Raw genomic sequence first — 27,633 nt, forward strand, 5'->3', positions numbered from 1 at the left:
TGTTCTGCTCAAACAGAAAGCAGAACGGAGAGAATTAAAATCATAATAAGGGCAGCGGAGAGATACTTTGAAGTAGCAGGAGTAACATTGGAAATAATAAATGATATGCTAAAGACTCAAACAAGTTATCAAACAGTATGTGGAAGTACATAACAATTGTTATGGTTTTAACGATTCTCCAATGGAATGGACCAGAATTTAAAAAGTTTATAGACCAATTGGATTAGAAACCAAATATAATCTGTCTACAAGAAACATGGTTTAAACCTAATTTAAATTTTCTTCTGCAAGGGTATAATATTGTAAGGAAAGATAGGAAGGCAGGTAATGGAGGTGGAGTGGCAACTTTTATAAAAAAATGAATTGGAATTTAGAGTTATTAATGAAACTGTAGAATTTGAAATGGTGGTTAGCGTTAGGGTTAGAATAATACATTTTTATAATCCTTGTAATATATTAAGTAAAGATTTAGAAAAGGTTGTAGGGTCTGGGAATCATAAAATAATTGGGTGTGGAGATTTTAATGCACATAGCACTTAATGGGGAAGTAGTAAAGATAATCATAATGGGGAGGTTGTTGAAGAAATAATAGATAGTAATGGGTTAGTATGTCTTAATGATGGCAGGAACACAAGAATATATTTGGTACATGGTAGTGGGTCAGCTATAGATTTGACATTGGTTTCAGAAGGTATAGCTAGTAAATGTGTATGGGATGTTTGGGAAGATAATAATATGGGTAGTGACCTGTTACATTCCCCAGCTCTGGTGTTCGTGCCTAGCCTACATATATGTGAGTGCAGTGTCTCTTTAATTACAGATGAGCCGCACCTGAGCGAAGCCTAATGGGTTGATTATAAAGAGTCTCGGACTGCTCCTAGTTGCGCACACAGAGATTGAGAGCAGAGCACAGCCATACCTTCTGAGTGACAACACTGCGGCCACCCAGCAGTAGACAACGTTCCGCCTTTATGACTACGAGCTTTATTTGTCAACCTGCCCATTGTTTTGTACCTACTTCTGTTGAATAAATACCCCTATATTTTTGATACGAGCTGCTCTGTGTGCGTCTCTCCTTTATGTTAAGAGTGGTGTCCGACTGCCCGTAACAGACCACTATATAATTGTATATAAGGTAGGGATGAGTGTAATAGAACATAATGTGAGTTTTGTTCCAAGATGGAGATTCAGTAAAGCAAATTGGGAAGCATATAAATATCTAAATGAAGTAGAACTATCAACATTAGAAATAGATAAGATGGAAGACATAGATGAATGTAATGGAGAAATATGTAGAGTATTGTTTGATGTAACTGATAATATTATAGGAAAAAAAGGGAAAAGGCAAGAAAAGGAAGGCCGTCCCTTGGTGGACAGATCAGTGTAGTAATGCTAGTATTCATAATAGGAAAAAGCATTTAGGAAAATTAAAAAGTCGTAATTATTTGAAGATTTTATTAAATATAAGAAAGCACAAGCTGAAGTAAGAAGAATAGTACGTGGAGCTAAAATGAAGGATTGGAGAGATTGGTGTACAAGAATAGGAGAGGATATTGATGTAAGTGAAGTATGGGGATCAATAAGGAAAATGGGAGGAATATATAGAGGCCAAACGTTACCTGTTTTAAAAAATGAGGAAGGAAGAATAGCTGTGACAGATAATGAAAAAGCTGAAATGTTGGCTGAAGTTTTCGTTAGAGTCCATAGTGATAATAATGTATCAGAGGATATTAAAAAGAGTAGAAATCAAAACATAAATAAATATCCTGATTTAATGATGAAAAGATGTCCTTCTGATGAAGCATTGGATGTAGATTTTACTTTGTATGAATTAAAGATGGCACAAGGGGGAGTTAAACATTCATCGCCCAGAAAAGATGATATATGTTATGTTATGATTCAACATCTATCAGATAAGTCTTTAAAGATTATTCTAAATATTTTTAATAAGATATGGAATGCAGGAAAGATTCCTTCCTCATGGAAGCATGGAATAGTTGTTCTTGTTGGCAAACCTGGAAAGGATACATCTAATCCTTTTAATTATAGGCCAATTGCTTTAACCTCTAATTTATGCAAGTTGATGGAAAAAATGATAATACGTAGGCTAAATTATATATTGGAAATAAAAGGTCTGTTATCACCATATCAGAGTGGATTTAGGGCAGGTCGGAATACTATGGACACTGTTTTGAGTTTAGAAGCAGATGTTAGGAAAGCTCAGGCAAATAAAGAAGTTTTGATAGGGGTATTATTTGATATTGAGAAAGCATATGATATGCTTTGGAAAGAAGGACTTTTAATTAAACTTAAATGCATGGGAATTGGAGGAAAGATGTACAACTGGATTATGGATATCCTTCTAGAAAGAACTATACAAGTTAGGATAGGAGTGGAGTATTCAGAGACTTACAAGATTGATAATGGAACTCCGCAAGGGAGTGTATGTAGCCCAGTATTTTTTTAATATAATGATTAATGATAGTATAATGAAGTAATATTGAGAATGACATTGGAAGGGCATTATTTGCAGATGACGGGGCAATATGGAAAAGAGGACGTAATATTGCATGTGTGTCCCAAAGTTTACAAAAAGTTGTAGATAAAGTGGAGATATGGGCAAATAATTGGAGTTTTAGATTATCTGTGGCTAAAACTCAGGTTATATGTTTTACTAAAGGGAACAAAGTACCAGAAGGTAAGTTAAGGTTGTACAATCAGGAGCTGGAGCAAGTCCCGGCAGTTAAATATCTTGGTGTATGGATGGATTCTAGATTGACTTTGCAACTCATGCTAAAAAGCTGATTAATAAATGTAAAACAGGAGTAAATATTTTAAGATGTTTATCTGGAATAGAATGGGGAGCTTGTAGATTGTCTTTGAAAAGAATTTATTGTACATTGATCAGACCAAGTTTAGATTACGGAAGTATTGTTTTTGGATTTGCATCTGAAACTACTCTGAAAAAGATTGAAACAATGCAAAATCAAGCTTTAAGAATATGTTGCGGGGAGTTTAAAACATCTCCCATTGCAGCTTTACATGGAATGAGGTAGGGGAAGCTCACACCTTCGTAGGTCAAAATTGAGAATGAATTATTGGGTTAATTTAAGAGGACATAAAGAGTCTCATCCAGTAAAGGGGGTAAATGTAGAGTGTTGGGAGCATGGAAATAAAAACATTAAAAGTTTTGGATGGATTGCTAATAGGGAAGCAGAAGTAGTGGGTATTACTGCCTGTAATGTTACTCCAACTGTGATCGTATCTAGAATCCCACCTTGGTTTTTTCCTATGCCGATTGTAGATTTTCAAATTCATATAAAAATGAAAAAGGAGGAAGATACCCCTAAGAACATTTTTGCACAACAATATGTAGAGCAGAATTATTCATCATGGTTACATATATACACTGATGGTTCGAAAGACCCTATCTCTGGTAGAACTGCTGCTGCAGTATATATTACGCAATTTAAACTGATAAGGAACACTGTGCCGTACACGGCACACCCCCTCCCTTGCACGTGAGGCTGCATTACGTCATTGTAACTTTGAAGCATTAAATCTTTAAAATATACGGTCATGCGGCACATCGTTGTAAAGCTTAGACTTTTGGGATTCCATTAAGCGCACACAGAAAGCATAATTTGATTTTTAGCAGTCATAAAACTGTAATCTAGTTGTTAGTTACCTGAACCGGGCGGCGCCAATTTAGGATATTTACTTACCTTCAAAATCTTTCCTTTATCCGCTTCGGTGAAATTGTCCAAAACAAATTGTTCATAAATCCCCAAAAGTCCAAGGAAATGGAATATCCAAGCCTTTTAATCCAAAACGATTTGTTCATCTCACAATCTTGACGTTTCTGACCAAATTACGATATAAATAGTGTATACAATAAGTTCACTAACAGACATTCGTTCGAATCTCACTTTTCATTCATGATTTATAATGAATATATTCGGATGTCATGTTTATTGTGCAACGTCTGAGGAACAAATGCGCCCCCTTGTGGAATTTCAGCCGTTCCATAAGAGGCTACAACTAGAATTAAAAAAAGGATATCAGATCATTTATCTGTGTACGCAACAGAATTAATTGCTATGGTGGTAGCCCTTCAGTGGGTAGAGGATGTAAAACCAAGCTTAGTAACAATTTGTTCTGATTCTTACGCAGCATTAACGAGTCTTACAAGTGGACTAAAATCATCAAGGCAAGACATTATATTCGAGATACTTGCTAGTTTATTAAGAGTTAGTAATGTAAGCTTGATAACATTTTTGTGGGTTCCTGTTCGGAAGGGAATGAAGTGGTTGATAAGCTAGCTAAGGAAGCTCTAAAACATTCAGAAATAGATGTCCAAATTACTCTGAGCAAAAATTAAGTTAAAGGGAAATTAGGTTTATGTATAACATTCAACAGCAAGTAGAAAATGGAAGATATGTTGTCAGGAACAGAAAAGAAGATACAGTAATTTCATGGATCCGAATGGGTCATACTAGATTGAATCACTCTCTGTGTTAAATAGGAAAACATGAATCAGGACAATGTAATTATTGTAATCAGCCAGAAACCATAGAACACGTATTAATAAAGTGTAAGAAATATGAAAATGAAAGGTTAAAACTCATTAATGAAGTTAAGAATATGGGTGTTGAAGTATTCAATTTGATAAATCTTTTGAAAGAACAAGAAAAATAAAGTAGTATATATGGTTCTATTATAAAATATGTAAAAAAAATAGGAGTATTTGATTTTAACCTTTAATATTATTATTATTATTATTATTATTATTATTTTTTAAATACTTTTATGCGAATGTCATATGCCTACCAGTGCTTCACACTCCAGTCCAGTTGGTGGCGGTAAATGCACCATAAGTTGGTTTGCCATCCGCCATAAAAAGTCATTAGAAGAAGAAGAAGAACTTTATGTAACCAAAGCCAAAGTGAAACATGCAATCGGTCTTAAAATACGTCCTTAGAAGGTCGCAGCCTTTGAATTGGGACACAGCTTGTATAACATGTTTTGTTAGATTGTCCAGCATATAGTAATGAGAAACACAATGGAAAGTTTACTTTCTTTCTCAACTGTAAAATAATATATATAACGTTAAACGTCTAATCCGCATTGACGCTCCACATATACCCAACAGTTGGTAGCGGTAATGCATCATGTTGAATGACAACCGCCAATAAAAATTTAAGAAGAAGAAGAAGAAGGATGATGATCAGGCATCATCAATCGCTCATGAGTTATGACGTCATCGCTCGGGATAACATGGCGGATACGAGTACAAAACAAAGCGGACAGAAAAGGTAAAATCATCACATCTAAAACCTCTCATTCATCCAGATATATTTGAAAACAACTCAGAATATATCGTTGTAAGAGCGTTGATTATACAACACATTTTCATTGCTCCAGAATGCATCTTCATACGGTCACACCCACAACACGCTGGGCTTTATGTGTTAGAAATAATCCACATGATAGCTGCCGGGTGTTTATATACAATGCTATGTTCATCTTATGTTTGTTTTTTAAGATCGGTTGCTGAATGTTAAGTGTTAATTTATGCCGGATGTTGTTTGTTGAGTTAAAATGTGTTTCTCTTTTCTATTAGGGTTAATAAACTGTTAAAATTGATAAACCAGTGTGTTAAATATACATGGTCCGGTTACCCGGCGGTTAATGTCACTGATATATGTTAGATACTTTAGTAGATGTTTTTAAATTAAAGCAAACATGAATTTTAGTCTGGGACTAGGATAAGCCCTGTCCAGGAAAATGTAATTGATTTGATGTTTACACTTAATATATTACAAAACAAACCAAAATAAAATGTATAGTATCCAGTTAAAAAGTTGTTGTTTGTATACGCACATTACGCAGACATTTAAAAACAACACATTTAAGTGTTGCAATACCACAACACCGTTAATTAAGCCGTGGTATTTTTGCATAAGGTTATCATACCACCAAAATCTAATTCTGTCCCATGTCTAGTTAAAACAAATTTTCTAGCTCAGTCGGTAAATCATTGCATTAGCATCACAAAAGTTATGGGTTTGATTTCTAGAAAACATACTGAAAAATGTATAGATTGAATGTACTGTCAGTTGTATGTAATGTTAAATCGTCTTATAAAGCTGTGGTGGTACACAGGCTTGAGATCTTCCTGAGTGTTTTACCTTTTTTTCTTCTGCGTAAAGATGATAACGGCACGGTTACGTATGTCGTGATTGTGTAGCCGGTTTAGTGTGTCGAGATTGTGTAGACGGTATGCCTGTTAAGGTACATTCACATTGTAAGCTACTTTGTCGCTCGTCTCTTTCAAAAGAGAGGTTTTTAAGTCCTTACTCTGATTTTTGGAAAAAAATCACATTATTGGTGTACATGTAAATGTACTCATTGTTACTTTATCCTGACTCATCTTGTTACTTTAAATTCATCAGTAACAGTGTTTGTTGATGTGTGTTGTTGTTGTTGTTTTATTTCAGTGTGAAGATCGCAGCAGGTGCTGTGGTGTGTGTGGAGAGTGAAATCAGAGGAGATGTCACAATCGGTAAATGAGGCTTCACGTCCTTCTTGAACTTACTTCACTTTTTAGTCCTTAGAGCTTAACTATACACATAATTCTGGACAAAATACTTTCTAATAGGGGGAAAGTAAAGGACCCAAAGCTTTCTTAAATTCAGTTTGTTCACACATGTAATATCTCATTCAGACTTACAGAACACATGTTGCTGCAGTCAGTCTCTGATGACAGAATAAACCATTGAAGTAAGATACTTGAGTGAATGAAAACTAGCAATAAATTAAATTAGTTTACTTATGTGTTCATGCACAATTACATCATGTTTTTACACCAGGCCTTTTTAAAATAAGGTTTAGCGCATCAAAAAGTTTACCGACATCTTATGGAAATGTTTATTATCGATAAAATTTTGCAAAAGTCAACAAAACGATTTTCTCTTAAAGGGATAGTTCGGCCAAAAATGATATTAAACCCATGATTTACTCACCCCCAAGCTGTTCGAGTTGCATATTTCCATCGTATTTCAAACAAACACATTTTCGGATATTTTATAAAATGTTTTAGATCTTTCAGTTGATTAAATGTAATGTTACGGGGTCCACCCATAGTCCACGACCTTCAAGTCCAAAAAAGTGCGTCCATCCTTCACAAATTAAATCCAAACGGCTCCAGGATGATAAACAAAGGTCTTCTGAGGGTAATCCGCACGGTGTTGTTGTAGAAATATCCATATTTAAAACTTTATTAACGAAAATAAATACCTTCCGGTAGCGCCGCCATTTTAGTCGCGTCCGCATTCAGGAGAGAGTATTAGCGTAGTGTACGCACTTTTCTTAGTGACGTATGACAAATTTGGAGGGCGGGGGCACAGAGCAGCAGTAGAGTAGCCTCCGTAGGCTGCGTAAGCACTCATCCTGAATGCGGACGCGACTAAGATGGCGGCGCTACCGGAAGGTATTTATTTTCATTAATACATTTTTAAATATGGATATTTCTACAACAGACATGTACACACGTGTAAGAAAGTTGGTACGCATATAGATCTCATCGACCCGAACAACTTTCGCCCTCTAACATTTTAGCCCCGCCCAACAGGAAGTCGGCTATTTTGTATTGTTTCAAAAATGCATGCGGTAAACTTTTAAATCCTCCTCCTAGGGGATTCATGCGAATGACACCAAACGTGGTGATCATGATACCGAGACATTGTACTTGCTAAATTGCAAATCTAAAATGGTTCTGCCATGGCGAGGCGACAAAGTTATGGCAAATTCAGAGAAACAGGAAGTGTCTAATATCTAAGGCAAAAAATGTCTTATTGTGATGCCATGCAGGGTGTTTGTTCGTCTGAAGATTCCGATTGCATCGATGTGCCTATTGTGACTCCCGGGTATAGCGCCACCACCAGGCGCCAGGAAGTTTGTCAGTCACAAAGCTGGATTTTTTTGACAGTTCCATGCAATGTTCTTTTAAATACTCCTTCTAGAAAAATCATGCAATTGACACCAAAAGTGGTCAACATGATGCCAAGGCATAGTAGATGATAAATTGCGAAGGGATTTTTGATATCTTGAACGCTGTTCCTATGGCAACGCGTCAAACTTTACTTTAATTTTAAAGGCATATTTAAAGGCACACCATGAAACTTTTTGGCCACTAGGGGGTGCTAGACATGTATTTTTCACGCCTAGCGCCCCTAGAGGCCACAAGCGCCTCAGCACTGTCGCAATGGAAAGGAACTGGCCAACCTTAAAACCAAACTAAAAACTAAACATTTAAAACGCTAAACGATCAACATTTTGAGACAACAGGGAGAAACGCAGTCATGTTACAACTTTCTGATGAGGAACTCGTGGCAGAAGCCATTTCTCAATCTGAAGGTTGCAGCCTCCGGATGTCGTATTTCTAAGCTGCATACGTCATCAAGACTGTCTTATTTCACAATATTAACAATTATAAAGTTGACTATTATACTTAGTTAATCGTAAATTGTTGAAGTATGCTTATGACTTGCGAATGTAATGTTCAGTTTACCTTAATAAACCAGGCTTGATGACGTATGCAGCCTGCATATTTGACCTCCGGAGGCTGCAGCCTTCCAATTAAGAAACGACCAGAAGTATTTCCTTGCTTTTTTCGAAACAAATATTGTTGCATCGTCTCTCTCTCCCTCGCCACCAGGATTTTCCGCAATGGCGCTCGTTTTTCCTCTCTTTTGTGTGAAAATTGTCGCTCCAAATCCAAGTAAACCGATGTGATCCAAGCAGACCTAAAGTCTGCCGCTTTGTAATACGTCACGCGATTGACAGCAGAACGCAGCAAATGAGGAAGAGAGAAACGCTCGGATCTGATTGGGGAATGAATAGGGTTTGGTTTTACACTGTGTGAGTTTGAGCAAGTTTGACTGCTATAGCATCCTGGATTGTAATGTAAATACCATAGACACCGTAAAAGAAAGGTAAATACATGAACACAGCATCTGAATACAGGGAACTATATGCAAGATAATCGCCGTCATTTATAAAGAAGATCGCATTTATGTATGAATCAAGAGTTTATATAAAAAAATTGCCTTAAAGGGGAATCAAACCCGGGTCGCCCGTGTCATATGTCCATGACATTAACACAGTGCCACAGAGTCACACAATAGGAGTTGCTCTCTACACTCTTTAAGTAGCCTCCAGCAAAATTCACGTTAAAAACAAATTGTGTGGAGGAAGTGACGTATGCCGTAAAGCAGTCGAATTTTGTAGTTTTTTTTGTGCTCTTGTTACTACCAGAAACCCTAAGTTTTAAAATACGAGTAAAAGTGATACAGATCCCGTCAGGGTATGGTAGACATGTCATTCAACCTATTTAAAGTCGAAGTACTATCACAAGGGTCTTGAAAATTAATTATGAAGGTTGAAAAATTACATGGTGTCACTTTAAGGCTTTCAGTTGCATGCAGTTAACTTTTAAATACTCCTTCTAGGATTTTCATGCGATTGACATGAGAAGTGGTCAACATGATGCCGAGACATAGATGATGATAAATTGCGAAGGGATTTTTGATATCTTAAACGCTGTTCCCATGGCAACGCGTCAAACTTTCATTTTAAAGGCATATTTAAGACTTACAGTTGCATGCAGTGAACTTTTAAATACTCCTCCTAGAATATTCATGCGATTGACTCCAGAAGTTGTCAACATGATGCCGAGACATTGTAGATGATAAATTGCGAAGGGATTTTTGATATCTTGAACGCTGTTCCCATGGCAACACATCAAACTTTACTTTCATTTTAAAGGCATATTTAAGACTTAGGGCTCTATCTTACACCCGGCGCAATGCAGCGCAATGCGCGACGCAAGTGTCTTTCGCTAGTTTCCACCCTAATTTTCACGTTTAGCGCCGCGTTGTTTAAATAGCAAATGCATTTGCGCCCATGGGCGTTCTGGTCTGAAAACGAGGAGTGTTCAGGCGCATTGTTGGCGCGTTGCTATTTTGAGGCAACTAAAATAGACTACGCCATTGACCAACAAAAACCTGGTCTAAAGTCAATGGCGCAATGCGTTTTATGTTATTTAAAGAGCGCATTAGTAAAATGCGCCTATACACGGGAGGACAACGTGGGTTTGCTTATCACAAGGTACATGAATGCGCAGCAGCACAAAAATGCTTTTAAATATGAAAGATTAAAGGATTGAATGTAAAAGATTATTATTGAGTCTCTTGGACATAAATGAGGACTAATTATGAGACATTAGAAGGCACAAAGAGCTGCTTCACCTGCAGCCTGGTAAGTAAATAAATGCTTTGCTTTGAACAAATGCGTCTGTTTTTAAATGTTTTTTTTTAATGTTACCTCACGGATTTATTGTATATGATTACTCTGTACCTGTGGATATGGTGAGATGAGAAACATTTTTAAGTAATGCTTAAAAAAACTCTTTGCTAAAAAAAAAACCGCTGTCCAAAGTGCTGAAACGTGAGGAGAGCCGTTTGTAAATTCTTTATCTCCTGTTTGTTACAAATAAATTATTTTCAGAGTACAAACCTTTTCTTACATACTTGTAAATTATTTTTTTTATGATATTTGATAGCCATACATTTAAAGCAATTACAAGCCTGCTTTTTACTTCCATGACTAAAAGAAAACGGGTTTTAAAGGTTTTAATAAAAAAATAACAATTTCAATACAAGTGAAAAACAACACAATTATTTAACATTAATCTTAAACTGGGGATCTTCTTCCTCCGCTTAGTTTTTCAGTTTACAAAGTCCGTCATCTAAATAGGGATTAGACATAACGCCAGCGCAACTGGATTTTAAATGGGATGAGAGCTGTGACTCTCATTGGTTTACTGCACGTTACGCCCAAAATACTCCCATTACAATAGGACCTACCCTTTTCGACCATGCGCTCGGCGCAAAAAACATTTTTCCCGTCATTAAATTAGCAAAAGTGGATTCGGACACGCCCATTTAGATGTTGCGCAGTGCGCTTTACACAATGCGCTTAGATCGTAAAAATAGGGCCTTTACAGTTGCATGCAGTGAACTTTTAAATACTCCTTCTAGAATATTCATGCGATTGACTCCAGAAGTTGTCAACATAATGCTGAGACATTGTAGACGCTAAATTGCTAAGGAATTTTTGACATCTTGAACGCTGTTCTCATGGCAACACGTCAAACTTTACTTTCATTTTAAAGGCATATTTAAGACTTACAGTTGCATGCAGTGAACTTTTAAATACTCCTTCTAGAATATTCATGCGATTGACTCCGGAAGTGGTCAACATGATGCTGAGACATTGTAGACGCTAAATTGCTAAGGAATTTTTGACACACCGAACGCTGTTCCCATGGCAACGCGTCAAACTTTACTTTTATTTCAGGTTTATTTAAGGCTCTTGGCGGGCTTAGATTAACTTTAAATTTGGCACACACATGAGAGTTGTCGGCTGTTAAGTGTTGACAAAAAGGTCAGATAAAGGCGTGTCTATTTAGTGGCTGACTAGCGCCCCCGTTTGTCTAAAATGTGGGGTTTCTTTTAGCCACAGTCCCCAAATGGGTCAGTAACAACATTAAATAGCCCACTGATATTTACCCACTTGAGGCCCTTGCCCACCGTGCATCGTTTTCTCGGAGGCACCGTGTAGCGGTAAAAAACGTGCGAGGGCCCGCCATCGCTGCTTGCAGCTATATTTCATTTTAAATTCATTCATTGAGAAAACGCGCATTTGCACGATTAATCGTTACAGCCCTATATTTGGCCTGGCTAACCAACTGTATATGTATATCACAAACTGCTCGTTAAGTATATAATGTCCTTATTGTTTTTATTGTGTAGTAACTTTCAGATGTTTTAAGTGCTATATTGTGAATATAGTCACTCCACTGCATGTCATTTCATGTAGCAGATTTCTCACTGGGATGGGTTAAATGCAGTGGTCACATTTGGTATTCATCGCAGCTTTTTGTAATTTATTTGTAGTATATTTTGATAATTGCAATTTAATTTAAGTTTATTGGGCATGTAAGTTAATTTATAGTTCCAAAAACCAGAATTTTAAGTAGTTTCATCATGATTACTTGATTAAGTAAAACATTAGGGCTTACAGTGTATGACTATGTTTACACAATAACACACTATTTAATAATTTTCATCAGTATCATGACAAAACCACAACCTCATATTATTTTAACATTTCAGGAGCAAGAACTGTCGTTCACCCGAAAGCTCGCATCATAGCGGAGGCTGGACCCATTGTGATTGGAGAAGGAAATCTAATCGAGGAGCAGGCATTGATCATCAATAGGTAAGGAAAGTTAAGTCTATTGTGTCTCTGTTTCATGTGTATATGAAATAAACAAACGCTTATGTGCAGCTATCCTGAAAACATCCTGCCCGACAGCGATACTGTGGAACCCAAACCCATGACCATTGGTATCAATAATGTCTTTGAAGTTGGCTCTGGTACGTCTCCATTTTCTCAGACCCCTAGAACAACATGAAGCTTATTTCTGCCAAATGCAACTTAAATGTGTCATTTATTTTTTTATTTAGTGTCTCAGGCATTGAAAATTGGGGACAACAACGTAATTGAATCAAAAGGTGAGAACTGGTTCCTTAAAGTCTCATGAAGTGTTTCATCGGTGTTCTTCACACCAGGGGTTCCAAAAAGAGGCTTATTAAACGGTGATAATCTAGAAGGGTAGAGTGTGAAAAGATGGAGGAAAATGCATCAAAAACTTCCACTGAGCACATAAACACTGCCAATTAATATGCATTTTGCATGATTTTGTTACCATCCACTTGCATTATATGACTGACTGACTGAAACTTAAAATTAATAAGTTTTACTTTAAAAAGAACAGCGGATTTTAAAATTTATCAGCTTATCATCTTGAATATCCCCAGTATGTTTTCTCTTCAGATGTTCATTCATCAAGCTGCTACTGCTGTGATAATCTGAAGTACTTCCATACTTTAGACCAGAGGTCTTTAACCTTTTTCAGTCCAAGGACCCCGTAATGGATAGAGAGGAGGACCAAGGACCCCCAGTTCATATATCAAATTAAAACTGGATTAACATTCTTTATGATGGTTAGGTTACAAATATATAAAATATAAAACATACTGTTGACTACATGACTACTTTTTAGGGTCATGTACCTTTATTTTAGTAAGAGAAAACGCTTTATCGCCAATGAGTAGATCATCCGGCAATCCATATTTCCGCTATTATCCACCAGATGGCACTCTTACCTAACTTATAAAAACGAAACAAAACATACACATAGTTTGAACTGTTTGACCTAAGGGGTTGATTATCGCTCTGAACCCTGAAGTCCTAAACAAAAATGCTATTATCTCAGCTTTTTTGCTCAAAAGTGTGTATTTTTGAAGAAACCTACCAATATTTGAGAGGTGATAAAAAGAGAACAAATGAAGGTAGGATGAAACTTTTTAAACTTAATATAAACTTGCTTATATTAAAGGAGAAATGAGATGTTTATTAACAATAAGCTTTTTGTTAGATCGCTTTGTTGAGCACTTTTTTTCTCTGTCATCTCCTATCAATCTTGCCGCCGTCCCTCTCCCTTTGCTTGCGTTTGACTGTCCATGCATGTGCGTGTCCGCTGTTCAACATACAGTGCTGCCTAAGCGTTGTTGCAAGTTTCTTAAGGCAGAGTAATGAATAGGTTATTTGCATTTTTTTTATAAAAAGTAAAACTTTACTTATACTTTAGGGATATATATATATATACAACCCCAAATCAGAAAAAGTTGGGACACTGTAGAAATTGTGAGTAAAAAAGGAATGGAATAATTTACAAATCTCATAAACTTATATTTTATTCACAATAGAATATAGATAACATATCAAATGTAGAAAGTGAGACATTTTGAAATGTCATGCTAAATATTGGCTCATTTCGGAATTTATGAGAGCCACACATTCCAAAAAAAGTTGGGACAGGTAGCAATAAGAGGCCATAAAATTTTAATGTACATATAAGGAACAGCTGGAGGAGGACCAATGTTTAGGAATGGAAATGTTGTCACATTCTTGTCTAAAACAGGCTTCTAGTTGCTCAACTGTCTTAGGTCTTCTTTGTCACATCTTCCTTTTTATGATGTGCCAAATATTTTCTGTGGGTGACACATCTGGACTGCAGGCTGTCCGTTTCAGTACTCGGATCCTTCTTCTATGGAGTCTTGACGTTGTAATTGATGCAGTATGTGGTCTGGCATTGTCATGTTGGAAAATGCAAGGTCTTCCCTAAAAGAGACGAGGTCGGCATGAGGGCATATGTTGTTTTAGAACTGGAATAAACCTTTCAGCATTGATGGTGCCTTTCCAGATGTGTAAGCTGCTCATGCCACACGCAGTCATGCAATCCCAAACCATCAGAGATGCAGGTTTGAAATGAGCGCTAATAACAACTTGGGTTGTCATTGTCCTCTTTAGTCCGGATGAAATGGCGTCCCAGTTTTCCAAAAAGACCTTCAAATTTTGATTCGTCTGACCACAGATCAGTTTTCCACTTTGCCAAAGTCCGTTTTAAATGAGCCTTGGCCCAGAGAAAACACCTGCGCTTCTGGATCATGTTTAGATGTGACTTCTTGTTTGACCTATAGAGTTTTAGCTGGCAACGGCGAATGGCACGATGGATTGTGTTCACTGACAATGTTTTCAGGAAGTATTCCAGAGCCCATGTTATGATTTCCATTACAGTAGCATTCCTGTATGTGATGCAGTGCAGTCTAAGGGCCCGAAGATCACGGGCATCAAGTATGGTTTTCCAGCCTTGACCCTTACGCCCAGAGATCGTTTCAGATTCTCTGAATCTTTGGATGATATTATGCACGGTAGTTGATGATAACTTCAATCTCTTTGCAATTTTTCTCTGAGAAACTCAGAGAACTATTTTTCGCCACAGCTTTGGGGGAATTGGTGATTCTCTGCCCATCTTGACTTCTGATAGACACTGCCACTCTGAAAGGCTTTTTTATACCCAATCATGTTGCCAATTGACCTAAGTCAAGTTGCAAATTAGTCCTTAAGCTGTTCCATATATGTACATTTAAATTTTATGGCCTCTTATTGCTACCTGTCCCAACTTTTTTTGGAATGTGTAGCTCTCATGAAATCCAAAATGAGCCAATATTTGGCATGACATTTCAAAATATCTCACTTTCAACATTTGATATGTTATTTATATTCTATTGTAAATAAAATATAAGTTTATGAGATTAGTAAATTAATCAATTTCTTTTTTTACTCACAATTTCTACAGTGTCCCAACTTTTTCTGATTTGGGGTTGTGTATATATATATGCATGGATTAAAGTTTTCCGTCGCTAGACGGATTTCCGTCAATTGCAAAATTATTAAATTCATTTTTCATAAAGACGACGTGTATTCACCTTTTTTTAAGTTGGATGTGATCAAAGCCTGGGGTGGAGCCAGATCACGTTCCTCTCTCCACTCTAAGCGGTCTGTAATCATACGCACAGAATCCACTCCGGGTTTTCTGACTGTATCACGTTAAGCTGAGGTAAAACTTTTTTCAGCTATGGACAAACTTGTAATGCAGAAAGGCTCCGATGTTTTGGCGGTTGATAAAGGTGTAATAGACCAATGGAGATTGACTTGGCTTAGCGAAATGATGAAGATTGGCAAGCCTTTCATTTCGTGGGATAAGAAAATCAAACCGCCAGGTAATTTACGTGTCTTTGCGATTAGGGTTCCTGTATTTTGGGGGTAAATGATTTCTCACGTACGTGATTACCCGCGTCCCGTTTTTGACTGCTATGCTCATCAGGCCAGTTGCTGATACAACGGGTTTATTAAACTCGTGGGTAAACTTTATGTGGCGCCACAAGAACCAGGAGGCAGATGACATCCATATCCCGTGAGAGCGATTTCAGGAATCATAAGAGGAGACTGCTTCTGATGTTCTCGCGTCACTTTGATGTCATCCACCTGTCGGTTCTTGCAGTTTCATTTGCGTGTGGTCTCAAAAAACGTAAAATTTGCACACAAAAATGCGCCGCAGTTTATAAACAAGTGATATATTAAGCCATTCAAACACAAACAACAGTGCTAACGTTAAATGCATCCGCTGTTTGTGTGTCAGAGCTGAACACATAAGCCGCGCATTCGCTTCATTGAGCTTGTGAGTATTTTTGCCACTTTATTGGCCTTAAATACAAATAGCGTCAAAAATCCCGTCTTTGCAAGTATCCTCATATAAACACGACCATTTAGGTCTTAGGAGAAAGTTAACTGCAGAACCATTGCGCATAAAATAGCACATCAGCGCTGCCTCTACTGTAACATAATATTTTGTTGATAAAGGTACAGTGATCCTGTGCGCGAATTGTACACGAGTTGAACTCGAGTTACTCGTTCAGGGTTTATATTTATAACGTTACTGTATAGCTGTGACTGTAAACTGTTGTGTGAACAGAACAGACCCTGGATAATTCGTTTATGTGTACTGAATAATATGATATTAAAAAGTTGTATTTCTTCACATTAGTAAATGCATTATGAACAAATAATTTGAAATATAGAGTATATAAGCATTAATGAATTCTTGTTTAGGTCATTACATTAATTGATGGTTGTTCATGGTGCATTCACTAATGTTAACAGTTTCAACTCTGATTTAAAACATTATTAGTAAATGCTAAAATAAATACATTTACAATTAATAAATAATTAATAAAAGATTCATGAAAGGTGTTGATATTCATGTTATCTTTTTATATAGTCAGTTATTTAGCTGTTTTGCCTTCATCTCTTAAATGCCATGCAAACTACAGCAACCTATATATGCCACAGGAGACTTTAATATGGAATTAATGGCAAAAAAATCTCCCCTTAAAATGCTATTGGTCTCGCCTACATAGAGTGTTAGTTAAAGGAATATGACTTGGCCTGAAAAAAATTTCAGTCAGAAGAATTTTTTTCACTTTAATCCATGTATATGTATAGTGACAGGAGCCACCAGACCAAGAGACTGTTGATTTTGGATAGGACACAAAGACGCATGTAAGGTTTGTCATGGACTAATACTTTGAAGGTAAATATGTCAGTTGCAGCTTCCCCAATTCAGACCAAGGCTACATTGTGAAGGTATGGCTGTTTCACTGGCTCTTCAGTAGGTCTATCACTTCCTCTTCGGTTGGTAAGGAAATTGGTATGTCGTCCACATAGAACTCATGTTCCACCAAGTGTCTGGTGTCTGGACCGTATTGCTGTGCACCTTTTTCTGCTGCTCGTCTTAAGCAGTATATTGCTACTGCCGGGGAATGGCTGTTGCCAAACACATGGACCTTCATCCTTTATTAAACAATGTCCTTGTTAAGGTCATTATCATGGTGCCATAGAAAGCGTAGGTGATCTTTATGATCTTCTCTCACAACAAAACAGTGAAACATTTGTTGTATGTTTGCCATCACTGCTATACAATCTGTCCTGAAGCATATCAAGACATCAATGAGACTGTTATTAACCCTCTGGGGTCCGACCATTTTGGGACACTGTCAAGAGGTTCTGACATGCTCTTACATTTTGTGTTTTTTCAATTGCTTTTAAGGTGCCATTCCTCTGGCGTTTTTATTGTTTTAGACTGTTGTCTGAGGTCTACTCATGACGTTTGCATGGTTTTTACATCCAAAAACATCAAAAGCAATAAGTAATAGGCCATTTTGTACCCTGATTTTGAGGCTGGTTAGAGAAATGATCCGTTTTAATGGGCGGGCTGCATTGACGACTTGGAAGTAAACGCCCACTGCTATGATTGGATAACAGATTTCGTTCAAACTAACTTTCAATTTAATCTCATGTGTAATCAGTTTAATGTTAAGTGAGTGTCTTAAGATACAGTGTCTTTCTTACACACGCATATTTTATCATAAACCCTTTTGACACACACACGCGTGTCTTTTATCGTAAACCCACGCACAAAAACACACACACAAACGTACACGTGTCTTTTATCGTAAACCCTTTCGATGTGCGTGTAGCAGCACACACACACACACACACACACACACACACACACGTCTTTTACATAAACCCTTCGACGCGTGTGTAACGAATGCACAAACACACACATGTGTTTTTTAACACATTCAATGGCCGCAACTGATAGTAACACATAGTACTAAAGTGTTTTACTCCCACAACAACACGCGTGTATTTTATCATAAACCCTTTCAAAGAGTGTGCAGCATGAATTCGCGTCCCTCGGAAGAGAAAACAACGGCCGCCACAGTGACACACAGTACTAAAGCTTTTTACTCACATAAGCTGCGCCACCATTACGTCCGGATCTAATATTGATAGAGGAGCATTGCTTTTTAATCGCAGTCTCTCTTCAAATCCAGCGTTCTTCTGAACATCCAAACATGTAGCAACTGTTATGATTCCCTCGTTTAATAGGAAGATGTCTCTCGACGAAAAACAATGGCCCGAATACTGTACGGTTAACGTTTAGCCATCCTTGCTGTAACTTGTTATGAAAACTAACTCAACTACACGTAATATGTGGGCGCGGTCTCAAGTTGAAGAGCTCATGAATAGTAATGACCTCGATCAGTTCCACGTCACACTGATAAGCTTTTCAAACTGACCTGATTTCTCCGCTTCTTTCTTTTCAGTGGCTAGAGCTGACAGAGGAGGTGGAAGTTAATTTTCACATTCACGACACAACACAAACACATATGGACCTAACACATATCAAAAAATACAAGTAAAAACGTTTTATGTGGAAGGGCCTCTTTAAAACATAATAATGGCAAGTGTCTCATAACATTGCGTTAAGCACAAACTTTGCTACAATATTATATGAGCTACATGTATGTACATGTTTGTATTTTTGAGAGAAAAATGTTTATGTGTGGGTTTTAAAAAAGCAACATTTTTAAGTCACTGATATAAGTCCACAAAACCCATACTAAACATGTTTTAACAAGACTTTTCTAAACAGAATCTAGTAGTCTAGAGTTTTTTCTTTAAAATTATGTGAAAATCATTCTGCCTACTCATTCACATAAAACAGTATATTGATTTAGAAATTGTAAGACACGTTTTGTTTAGAGGGGCCGTATGCGAGAAGGATTGATTGACAGCTGAGCAACAAAAGACTTGCATAATGAGGCAGGAATGTGAGAGGGAACTACAGTAAAGAATGTGAGGACAAATAAATGTATACATGTTTGTTTGTGGTTTATTAAGAAGTTAACAATATAATCAAAATAGAAATGAAGGTCAGTGGGGCATTTTCAGTTTATTTGGAAACAAACTCTATTCAAAAACTTAACTTGTATAAGAAACTGATAAACAACAGAGCTGTAAACTTCATGTGGCTCATGTTACCATATAACTTTGTCCAAAAAGTGTGAAAATGTTTTTCCACTTCATAGTTTTGTACTGAAGAGAGGGATGCAGACCTGTAAGAGAGTTATGAACAGCTTTTAGCATAAATTGTCCACAGAAATACCCTTACATACATAACTGATGGGTAAATATCACTGATAGCACTACATTCAGATAAACTATCATGTACATGATAGTTTTGTAAACAAGCATGTAAACAATATATGGAATTATATTACAGCACACACTTAAAAGATCCGGCAGTGCAGCCTTACTGAAAGTTGCCATGAAGGATATAAGTGAATAACTGTGTTTAACACTGTACAGCATGTAACAGTTAAATCCACCATTACATGAGATCATGCGTCCTCGTTTGTAAACAATGCGAAAGTTTTTCAACCTGAAGCAGGCAGTCTGCTGAGGTGGCTTATGTAGGCTGAACTGCACAAGCCATAAGCATATTACATGATAGCAAATATAAATGAGGATAAATTAACTGTTACTTCAGAAATATATCCTCCTCCAGTGCGATATTTGTTACGTGTTTTGAGAGACAGCTGACGGAGACCGAAATGTCTAAATGGGCACCCTGTTCATGTGAAAACTTGATGTGCATTCTGCTGCATAGGTTATGGAGCACGTCACAAAAAGAAAAAAACTTGTATTGGCTAGGCTACTTTTATATTCATTTTGATAATCTGCTAATTATTTAAGTGAAACATATTTTATGTATGCTTATTTATTTTATTATTTTTTTCTCCAAACAAAGACAAATCATTTTCTATTGATTTTAATGCTATTTGGGGTAAAAAATATAATAACAATATAATATAATATTTAAAAGTAAATGTTAATTTTTTAAAGTGTTTTCCCTTGTCCTAGAAGTTCACTTTTGCAATATGAAAACCTATATTAAAATATAACATAACATTTAAAACCAAAACATAAATAAAATCAACATAATGACAGCATTTCAATATAAAATAGTGTTTGACATTGACTGTGACATTGTGTTGTGTGTTTAGCTGAAGTTGGCAGGAACGTGATGCTCACCAGTGGCTGTATTGTGGGCTCATGCTGTCAAGTGAACACATGTGAAGTGATACCAGAGAACACTGTGATCTACGGCACGGTGTGTCTGAGACGTGTTCAGACCGAGAGACCGCAGGTAACGTGTGTTTCTGATGAAAATAAACTCTTCTAATCAGATGCTCTTTTAATGATTTTATTTGCTTTGCAGCCTCAGACGCTGCAGTTGGATTTCCTGATGAAGATTTTACCCAATTATCATCATCTCAAGAAAACTGTAAAAGGAAATTCCACTCCGTCCAGAAGCTGAGAAAATGACATGCAAAGAAATCTAAAAAGTACAAATGTAATGATTTTGCTTGTAGCTTATTCTCTATTGCATTTAAGTTTGTTTTTGCTTTGTAGGTTGACCTGTAACTTATTGATAACAAATTCTAAATATTTTAAAATATCTTATCAAAATGTTTTTGTTGTTTTTGGCAGTGGCCTATGACAAATAAAATGTTAACTTGATCAAACTTTTCAATTAAATGTGAAAATGTGATATAGGCAACTTAAATGTTGATGTTCACAGTTGAGTTTGAGTTTTATTAAAACACCGCTGAGCTTTTCACAAATGTTTTAATTGGGTTAGGTTAGATTGAATGCAACACTACAAATAGCACCAAAGCATCAATTGAAATGCAGCGGTATGTTTGCTAAATCTTTCTTTTGCTTTATTTATGTTGCACATTTTTTACAACCAGGGGTTGCCAAAGTGCTGACATTTCAGTAAACAACAATCTTTTTTTTTTTTTTTTTAAGTCACAACAGAAAGAAAAATAAGTTCACAACCACTTATTGGGTCATTGGTCTAAGAGGTGGGATTTAAGCATTAAAATTTTAACCTAGCAACATAAAGGCTTGCAAACCGAAAGTTGCCGGTTCGTATCTCATGGCGGCCAGGTTGCTTCTGGTGCTTTAATCCCAATTGTTCCCAGGCCACTGCAGGGATTGCGTATGGGCATCGGAACAAACTAAATGTGGGTGGGTCTTCACTTCTCACTGTTATGGGATAAATGGAAAGGTAAATGGAGATTTGCTATTTGCCATACAATTTACAATGTATCCCAGTCCTGCGGCAGGACAAACCGTCCCAGCTGAATGTGCCCGAATTCATTTGGGAAAACATTTATTTGCTTCCAAGACCATCAACAATGGTTTACTTCAAGGCTGTGTTCTTTCTCCACTCCTCTTTTTTTTTCCTGTAAACAAACCGCTGCACCTCCATTCACCAACCTGTCAAACTAGTGAAGTTGCAGATGACACCATGCTCATTGGGCTTATCTCTGAAGGGGACTAGTCTGCCTATAGGTGGGAGACTAATCATGTGATCTGGGACTTATAATACAAAGCAATGTTCCCTTTATAAGTCTTAATATTTTTTACCATATGCTTTTTTAAATTTAATGCGTACGCAGACTTTTTAGTAAGGATCCTACGCACAGTTTTATAAATGAGACATCTGGTGAACTGGTTCAGTCAGAACAACCTGGTGCTCAATGCTGTAAAAACAGTGGAGATGGTAGTTGAGGTCAGAAAGGACTGTAGCATTTTTTACGCAGCATTTTATAAACTAAAAAAAGCACATCAGAGGTTGAATTTCCTGGGGCAGCTAAAGAAATTCAACCTCCCAAAGACCATGATAGTTAACTAATATACCTCTATCAAGTCTCCTCCGCCAACATCAATAACTGTGTAATATTATACTTTGAACATCTTCCATGCACATAGTCTCTACACACTGTCATTTACATTTAGTCATTGTGCTTATGCACACTTTATAAATGAAGACCATCAGGCCTAACATAGCATATATAGCTAAGTTTTTCTTAAGCATTTTCACTGTTAGCAGGGTTCAAAATGAGGGGATCTGGGGGGTCCCGGACCTCCGTAAAGCACAATAATATAAATTGGAGGGTCCCCTGGTCTTTTAAAATTAAAGTACTACATGAAATAAATATAAATTCTCAAGTGCGCCTCATACTGTTTTCTGGAGGAATTGACAGACGAATTAATGTGGATTATTTTCACCTCATTGACAGTAAGAATCTTTAGTGAAGAATTCTTCTTAAATTATTTTCTCATAACAGTGGCAAGGTTTCCCGCTCAGATTGACATCTGGTCCACCCTGTCAAAAGAGACAAAATATTTTTTGGGGAAAGCAGAAAAAAATCAAGCATAAATGATAGTCTCTTTAAGACGAATCGCTCAAATACCCATCGTTTAGAAATAAGAAACTATTTATAGAAAGTTTATCTTTTGCATAGGTTTTTTTAGACCTTGCAAATGTTAACATGCAAGCGATTTTAAACAATTTTGAGCGCAAAATGTTAAAGTGCGCTGTTTTGTGTGCGCGCAGGCAATGATGTACAGTAATGAAGGAAATAATAAGTTTTATTTATATAGCGCCTTTCCAGAGCTCAAGGACGCTTTACATCAAAAAATGCGATGTTAACAAAATGACAATGATAAGGGACACATAAGTACAGAAGAGACAAAGACAAGTCCAACAATACAAAACAGAAATTAAGATGCATAACATAACATTCAGGGAGATATTGGGATAAATACAGCGTAATCAAATCAGCAAGAGTAGCATTCAGAAAACAGGTGTGTTTTGAGTAGTGATTTAAATTCAGTTATATTATTTACACTGCAGAGAGAGCGGGGAAGAGAATTCCAAAGTTTGGGTGCAATAGTAGAGAAAGACCTGCCCCCCATTGAAGAAAGGCGATACCGAGGGATAACAAGAAGACTAGAGTCAGAGGAACGTAGTGAGCGAGCTGGGGTGTAGGGAACGAGCATATTGCAGAGATAAGGGGGAGCCAAACCATGCAGGTAAGCAGTAGGATTTTGAATTTAATACGATGGACTACCGGAAGCCAGTGGAGATCTTTCAAAATTGGAGTGATGTGAGCAGAACGCTTAGTGTGAGTGAGAAGTCTAGCAGCTGAGTTTTGGATATATTGTAACCTGGTGATGGAGCTGACAGGTAGACCAATGAAAAGGGCATTACAGTAATCGAGACGTGATGATACAAATGCATGGATGACAGTTTCAGTGTCTTTAGTACTGATGAATGGGCGGAGTTGGGCAATGCCACGGAGGTGAAAAAATGCAGATTTTGCCAGTGAATTAATATGGGACTGAAAAGAAAGCGTTGAGTCAATGATTACACCTAGGTTTTTAACAGTATTGGATATTTTGATGTGAGAACCAGCAATTTCACAGGTGAAATTTGAAGAAATATTGGTGGTTAGTGACGGGGTTCCAATGAAAATGATCTCAGTTTTATCCATGTTAAGTTTAAGAAAATTTGAATTAAGCCAATCTTTTATGTCCTTTACACAAGCTGAAATTTTGTCAATTTGGGGAGGTAGGGTGGGTGTGAAGATAGAGTATAACTGAATATCATCAGCATAAAAGTGATAGTTGAGACCATGGCGTAGTAAAATCTGACCGAGTGGTATGATATAGATTATGAATAATAGTGGCCCAAGAACGGATCCCTGGGGAACACCTTGCTTCAGGGGGAAAGTTGGTGACTTAGAGTCCTTAACTGAGATGAAAAACTGTCTGTCTGTGAGATAGGAGGAAAACCAGGAAAGAGCAGAACCAGAAATACCCAAATTAGAGAGACGGGTTATGAGTAATTCATGAGAGACTGTGTCAAAGGCAGAGCTGAGATCTAGTAGCAAAAGTATGGAAAGAGAGCCAGAATCAGCTGACAGCAGTAGATCATTCACTACCTTTACCAGCGCAGTTTCAGTACTATGGAGGGGGCGAAAACCAGATTGAAAGGGATCAAGGAGATTATTTTTAACCAGAAAAGACTGGAGTTGGGAGGCTACAGTGCTTTCCAGCAATTTAGCTATGAACGGTAGATTTGAAATAGGGCGGTAGTTAGATAAAACTGAGGGGTTGAGGTTGGGTTTCTTAAGAACAGGGGTAACTGCAGCAGTTTTTAGTGGCAGAGGAAATGCAGCAGATGTAAGTGAAGTATTGATGAAGTGAGAGATAGGTGCAGAGATGAAAGAATGACAAAGTTTCAGGAGAGAAGTAGGAGCAGGATCAAGATGACATGTAGAAGAGTTAGATTTCATAATTAACTTAGAGACTGAAGATGGGGTTGTCAGAGAAAAGCTGGACATATTTTGATTAGATAGATTTGGTGGATGGTTGAGCATTGTATCAGCAGAAAAGCATTGGTGGACAGCATCTGTCTTTTCGAGCAAATAATTCAAGAAAGAGCGGCAGAGCTCATTAGAAGCTAGGGAGTCTTGAGGTGGAGGTTTAGTAAGTTTATTTACGGTGTTAAATAATGCTTTTGGCCTATTACTTGATTGGTTAATTGTGGCGGAGACAAAACTAGAGCGAGCTGAGATAAGAGCAGATTTGTAAATTTTGAGATGATCCAGAAAAGCTAAATAATGTACAGTAAGACCAGTTTTCCTGTAAAAACGCTCGAGCCGTCTACCAGTAGCCTTTAGAATACGAAGCTCAGTGGTATACCAAGGAGAGGAATGGGTGGAAGGCACACGCCTAATCTTAATAGGGGCATGTTGCTGAAAGATAGAAGAAATTGTAGAGTGGTATGTAGAAAATATAGTGGAGGCAGAGGAAATATTGGAGACATTGGAGAGGTTTGAAGAAACAATAGAGCTGCAGAATGAATCAGTATCAATATCTTTCAAATTGCGGTATGAAATAACAGTTTTAAGGCATTTCTTATGTATAGGCAGACTTAGACTGAAATCAAGGAGTTTATGATCAGAGATACCAGTGTCAGAGCAAGAAATGGAACAGTTATCAGACTGAAATCAAGGAGTTTATGATCAGAGATACCAGTGTCAGAGCAAGAAATGGAACAGTTATCAGACATTGATGTACAAATCAGATCAAGAGTATGGCCGCGAGTATGGGTAGGAAAATGAACATGCTGAGTCAAATTAAAACATTCAAAAACTGACATTAATTGATTAGTGTTAGAACAAACAGTATCAACATGAATATTAAAGTCACCAAGCAGGACGATGGGAAATGACAATGAACACACAAGGGTTAATAGTTCACTGAGTTCAGAAAAGAAGTTCGACAGAGTTTTAGGAGGACGATAGAGCAGGATGATTATAAGAGAGTGAGCCTTCAATACCATATATTCAAATGAATGGATGTCATGAAAATTCTGTTGCGTTAGTCGGAGATTGTCGCGGTAAATAACAGCGAGACCACCCCCTTTACCATGGAGGCGAGGTCTGGACAGATAATTATATCCGACGGGTGTAAGGAGATTCAACTGCAGAAAATCATCCGGGGCTTGCCAAGTTTCAGTGAGAAGAAAAATGTCAAGCTTATTGTCAGTGATAATTTCGTTGAGATAAGAGGCTTTGTCCGATATTGAGCGACAGTTCAGTAGCGCAAAGCGACAATGCAAAGAATTGAGGTTGGTGATACGTTGCTCGGCATCAGAGAGATTAATTAAACAGCGATGAAAAGTATTGGCGGTTGGTTCTTGTCTACTCATGGACGAAAATCTACAATTAGTCCAGATGCATGGCGGGGTATCGGGCTTAGAGCAAAATGTACTTCTGAAGACACGCCGAGAGCGGTGTATGTATCGAGGGCGACGGAGAATCCCTAGACTCCGGCAGCATTCATACGTCGCTGAATCAAGACGCGGGTGGCAGTTCAAGGCCCTTAACTGAGATGGTAAGTATCCAATATCCATTATGAAAGTGGAAAAAATGAGGCAGAACAGAGCAGAAAAAAGAAAAAGGAAAAGTTTTCCCCGAGACATGTTAGTGCTGAGCAAAAACAAGCCGATCACAGGCAAAGACCACGTTAGCCAAACCCTCAACGCCACTACACCAGAAACAGCAGACTAAATAGGAGACAACACACCTAGATAGCAAGCCATTAAACGAGCAGCGCAACCGACAGAGAGAGCGGTAACTCACCCGTCCGAAGAGCCAAACGTGGTTGAGACGTTATACAGGTAGAGAGCTCGCAGCAGCCCGGCGGCAAGTTCGCAGACAACAATTCAAAAATAATAATAGTCCGGTTCAAAAAATCAGTGGTAAGGAGCTGAGTAATCCAGACAAAGTCTTGATAAACAGATGTATATATCCAAACAGGAAGGAGACAGACTAACAAACAAACAATCCAGGTGCGAAGCGGCAGCACAGACGCGCACAGCGTTCTCGACCCGGAAACGGAAAGCACAACGGAAATGGTGTTATTATTAATTTGATTCTATTTATGTACCTAAATACTACTGTTAGATCTTACTTTATTTGTAACTTTGTTCTTTTCTATTTTTATATGCTCATAATTTCTTATTTTGTTCTTATTTTATTTTTCCACCCCCAAAAATTATTTGATCTGTGACTCAAAATACGCAATGTAATCCATTTAACCAATACTATATAGTAAAATGATGTGATTTGAGAGTAGGCATTGAGGTCCACCCAGGGGTTAAATTGGGATTTTTTTGTGGGGGGGGGCTCTGTGAGGAGGGGTACTTGGAGGGGTAACATGTTTAATACTGATGACAGCAAAGCCACTGGTGTGTTTCAATGACATTCTGGACCTCTGATAGGATTTTATAAGTTTCAACTTTAAATCTGTGCCAGAGGTTGACCCAAAATATTTTAAAAAGAGCATCTGAACTTTAAATGATGCAAGTCTATAAGTTTGATACCCTATATCCATTTGTTGCACATGTCATTATCCACAATTGATCAAACTTTGAAGGAAGTTAAAAGAATCAACCTCCTTGAATAACTCTAGTCATAAGATAGGCTACCCAAAAAGACTCAATTAACAAGAAAAGGTACAACACACAGTACTGTAGGCTATCAGTACATGTCTTAGAAATTAGCCATAGAGATTCCCTATGCTGGTCAGCAGCTAAAACAATTATATAGTTAGATTTGATTTGTGTAATCAAAATACATAATTTTATTAAACTATACAATGAGTAATATATCCAGTGTTATCCAGTTAACATACTAGATGAGAGACATACTGTAATAGATTTGTGTATTGACAGGTTGAGACTGCCACCTTGTGGGTCATTATTGTATAGGCCGTTGTTATGTTAAGTTTGTGAGCAAACCTTATTGAGCTTTTGCAGCA

At 37.3% G+C, this 27,633-nt stretch overlaps 1 protein-coding gene across 2 annotated transcripts; it reads left to right on the forward strand.

The window, feature by feature from the left end:
* Positions 1–5,030: 5,030 nt before the first annotated feature.
* Positions 5,031–22,898, forward strand: dctn6 (dynactin subunit 6). 2 transcript variants are annotated; one of them, XM_065249661.2, is made up of 7 exons: positions 5,031–5,315; positions 6,501–6,565; positions 12,240–12,345; positions 12,442–12,503; positions 12,594–12,641; positions 20,451–20,593; positions 20,666–22,898. In XM_065249661.2, exons 1-7 carry the CDS (start codon positions 5,179–5,181, stop codon positions 20,762–20,764), a joined length of 660 nt encoding a protein of 219 aa, XP_065105733.2. In that variant the 5' UTR covers positions 5,031–5,178; the 3' UTR covers positions 20,765–22,898. The 2 variants fall into 2 exon arrangements, with proteins under 2 accessions (XP_065105733.2, XP_065105732.2); XM_065249660.2 differs by having other exon boundaries at positions 5,050–5,315; positions 12,415–12,503; positions 20,666–21,247.
* The last annotated feature ends 4,735 nt before the right edge of the window (positions 22,899–27,633 follow it).

The sequence above is a fragment of the Paramisgurnus dabryanus genome, chromosome 2 (assembly GCF_030506205.2).
Source record: "Paramisgurnus dabryanus chromosome 2, PD_genome_1.1, whole genome shotgun sequence".
Lineage (NCBI taxonomy): Eukaryota > Metazoa > Chordata > Actinopteri > Cypriniformes > Cobitidae > Paramisgurnus > Paramisgurnus dabryanus.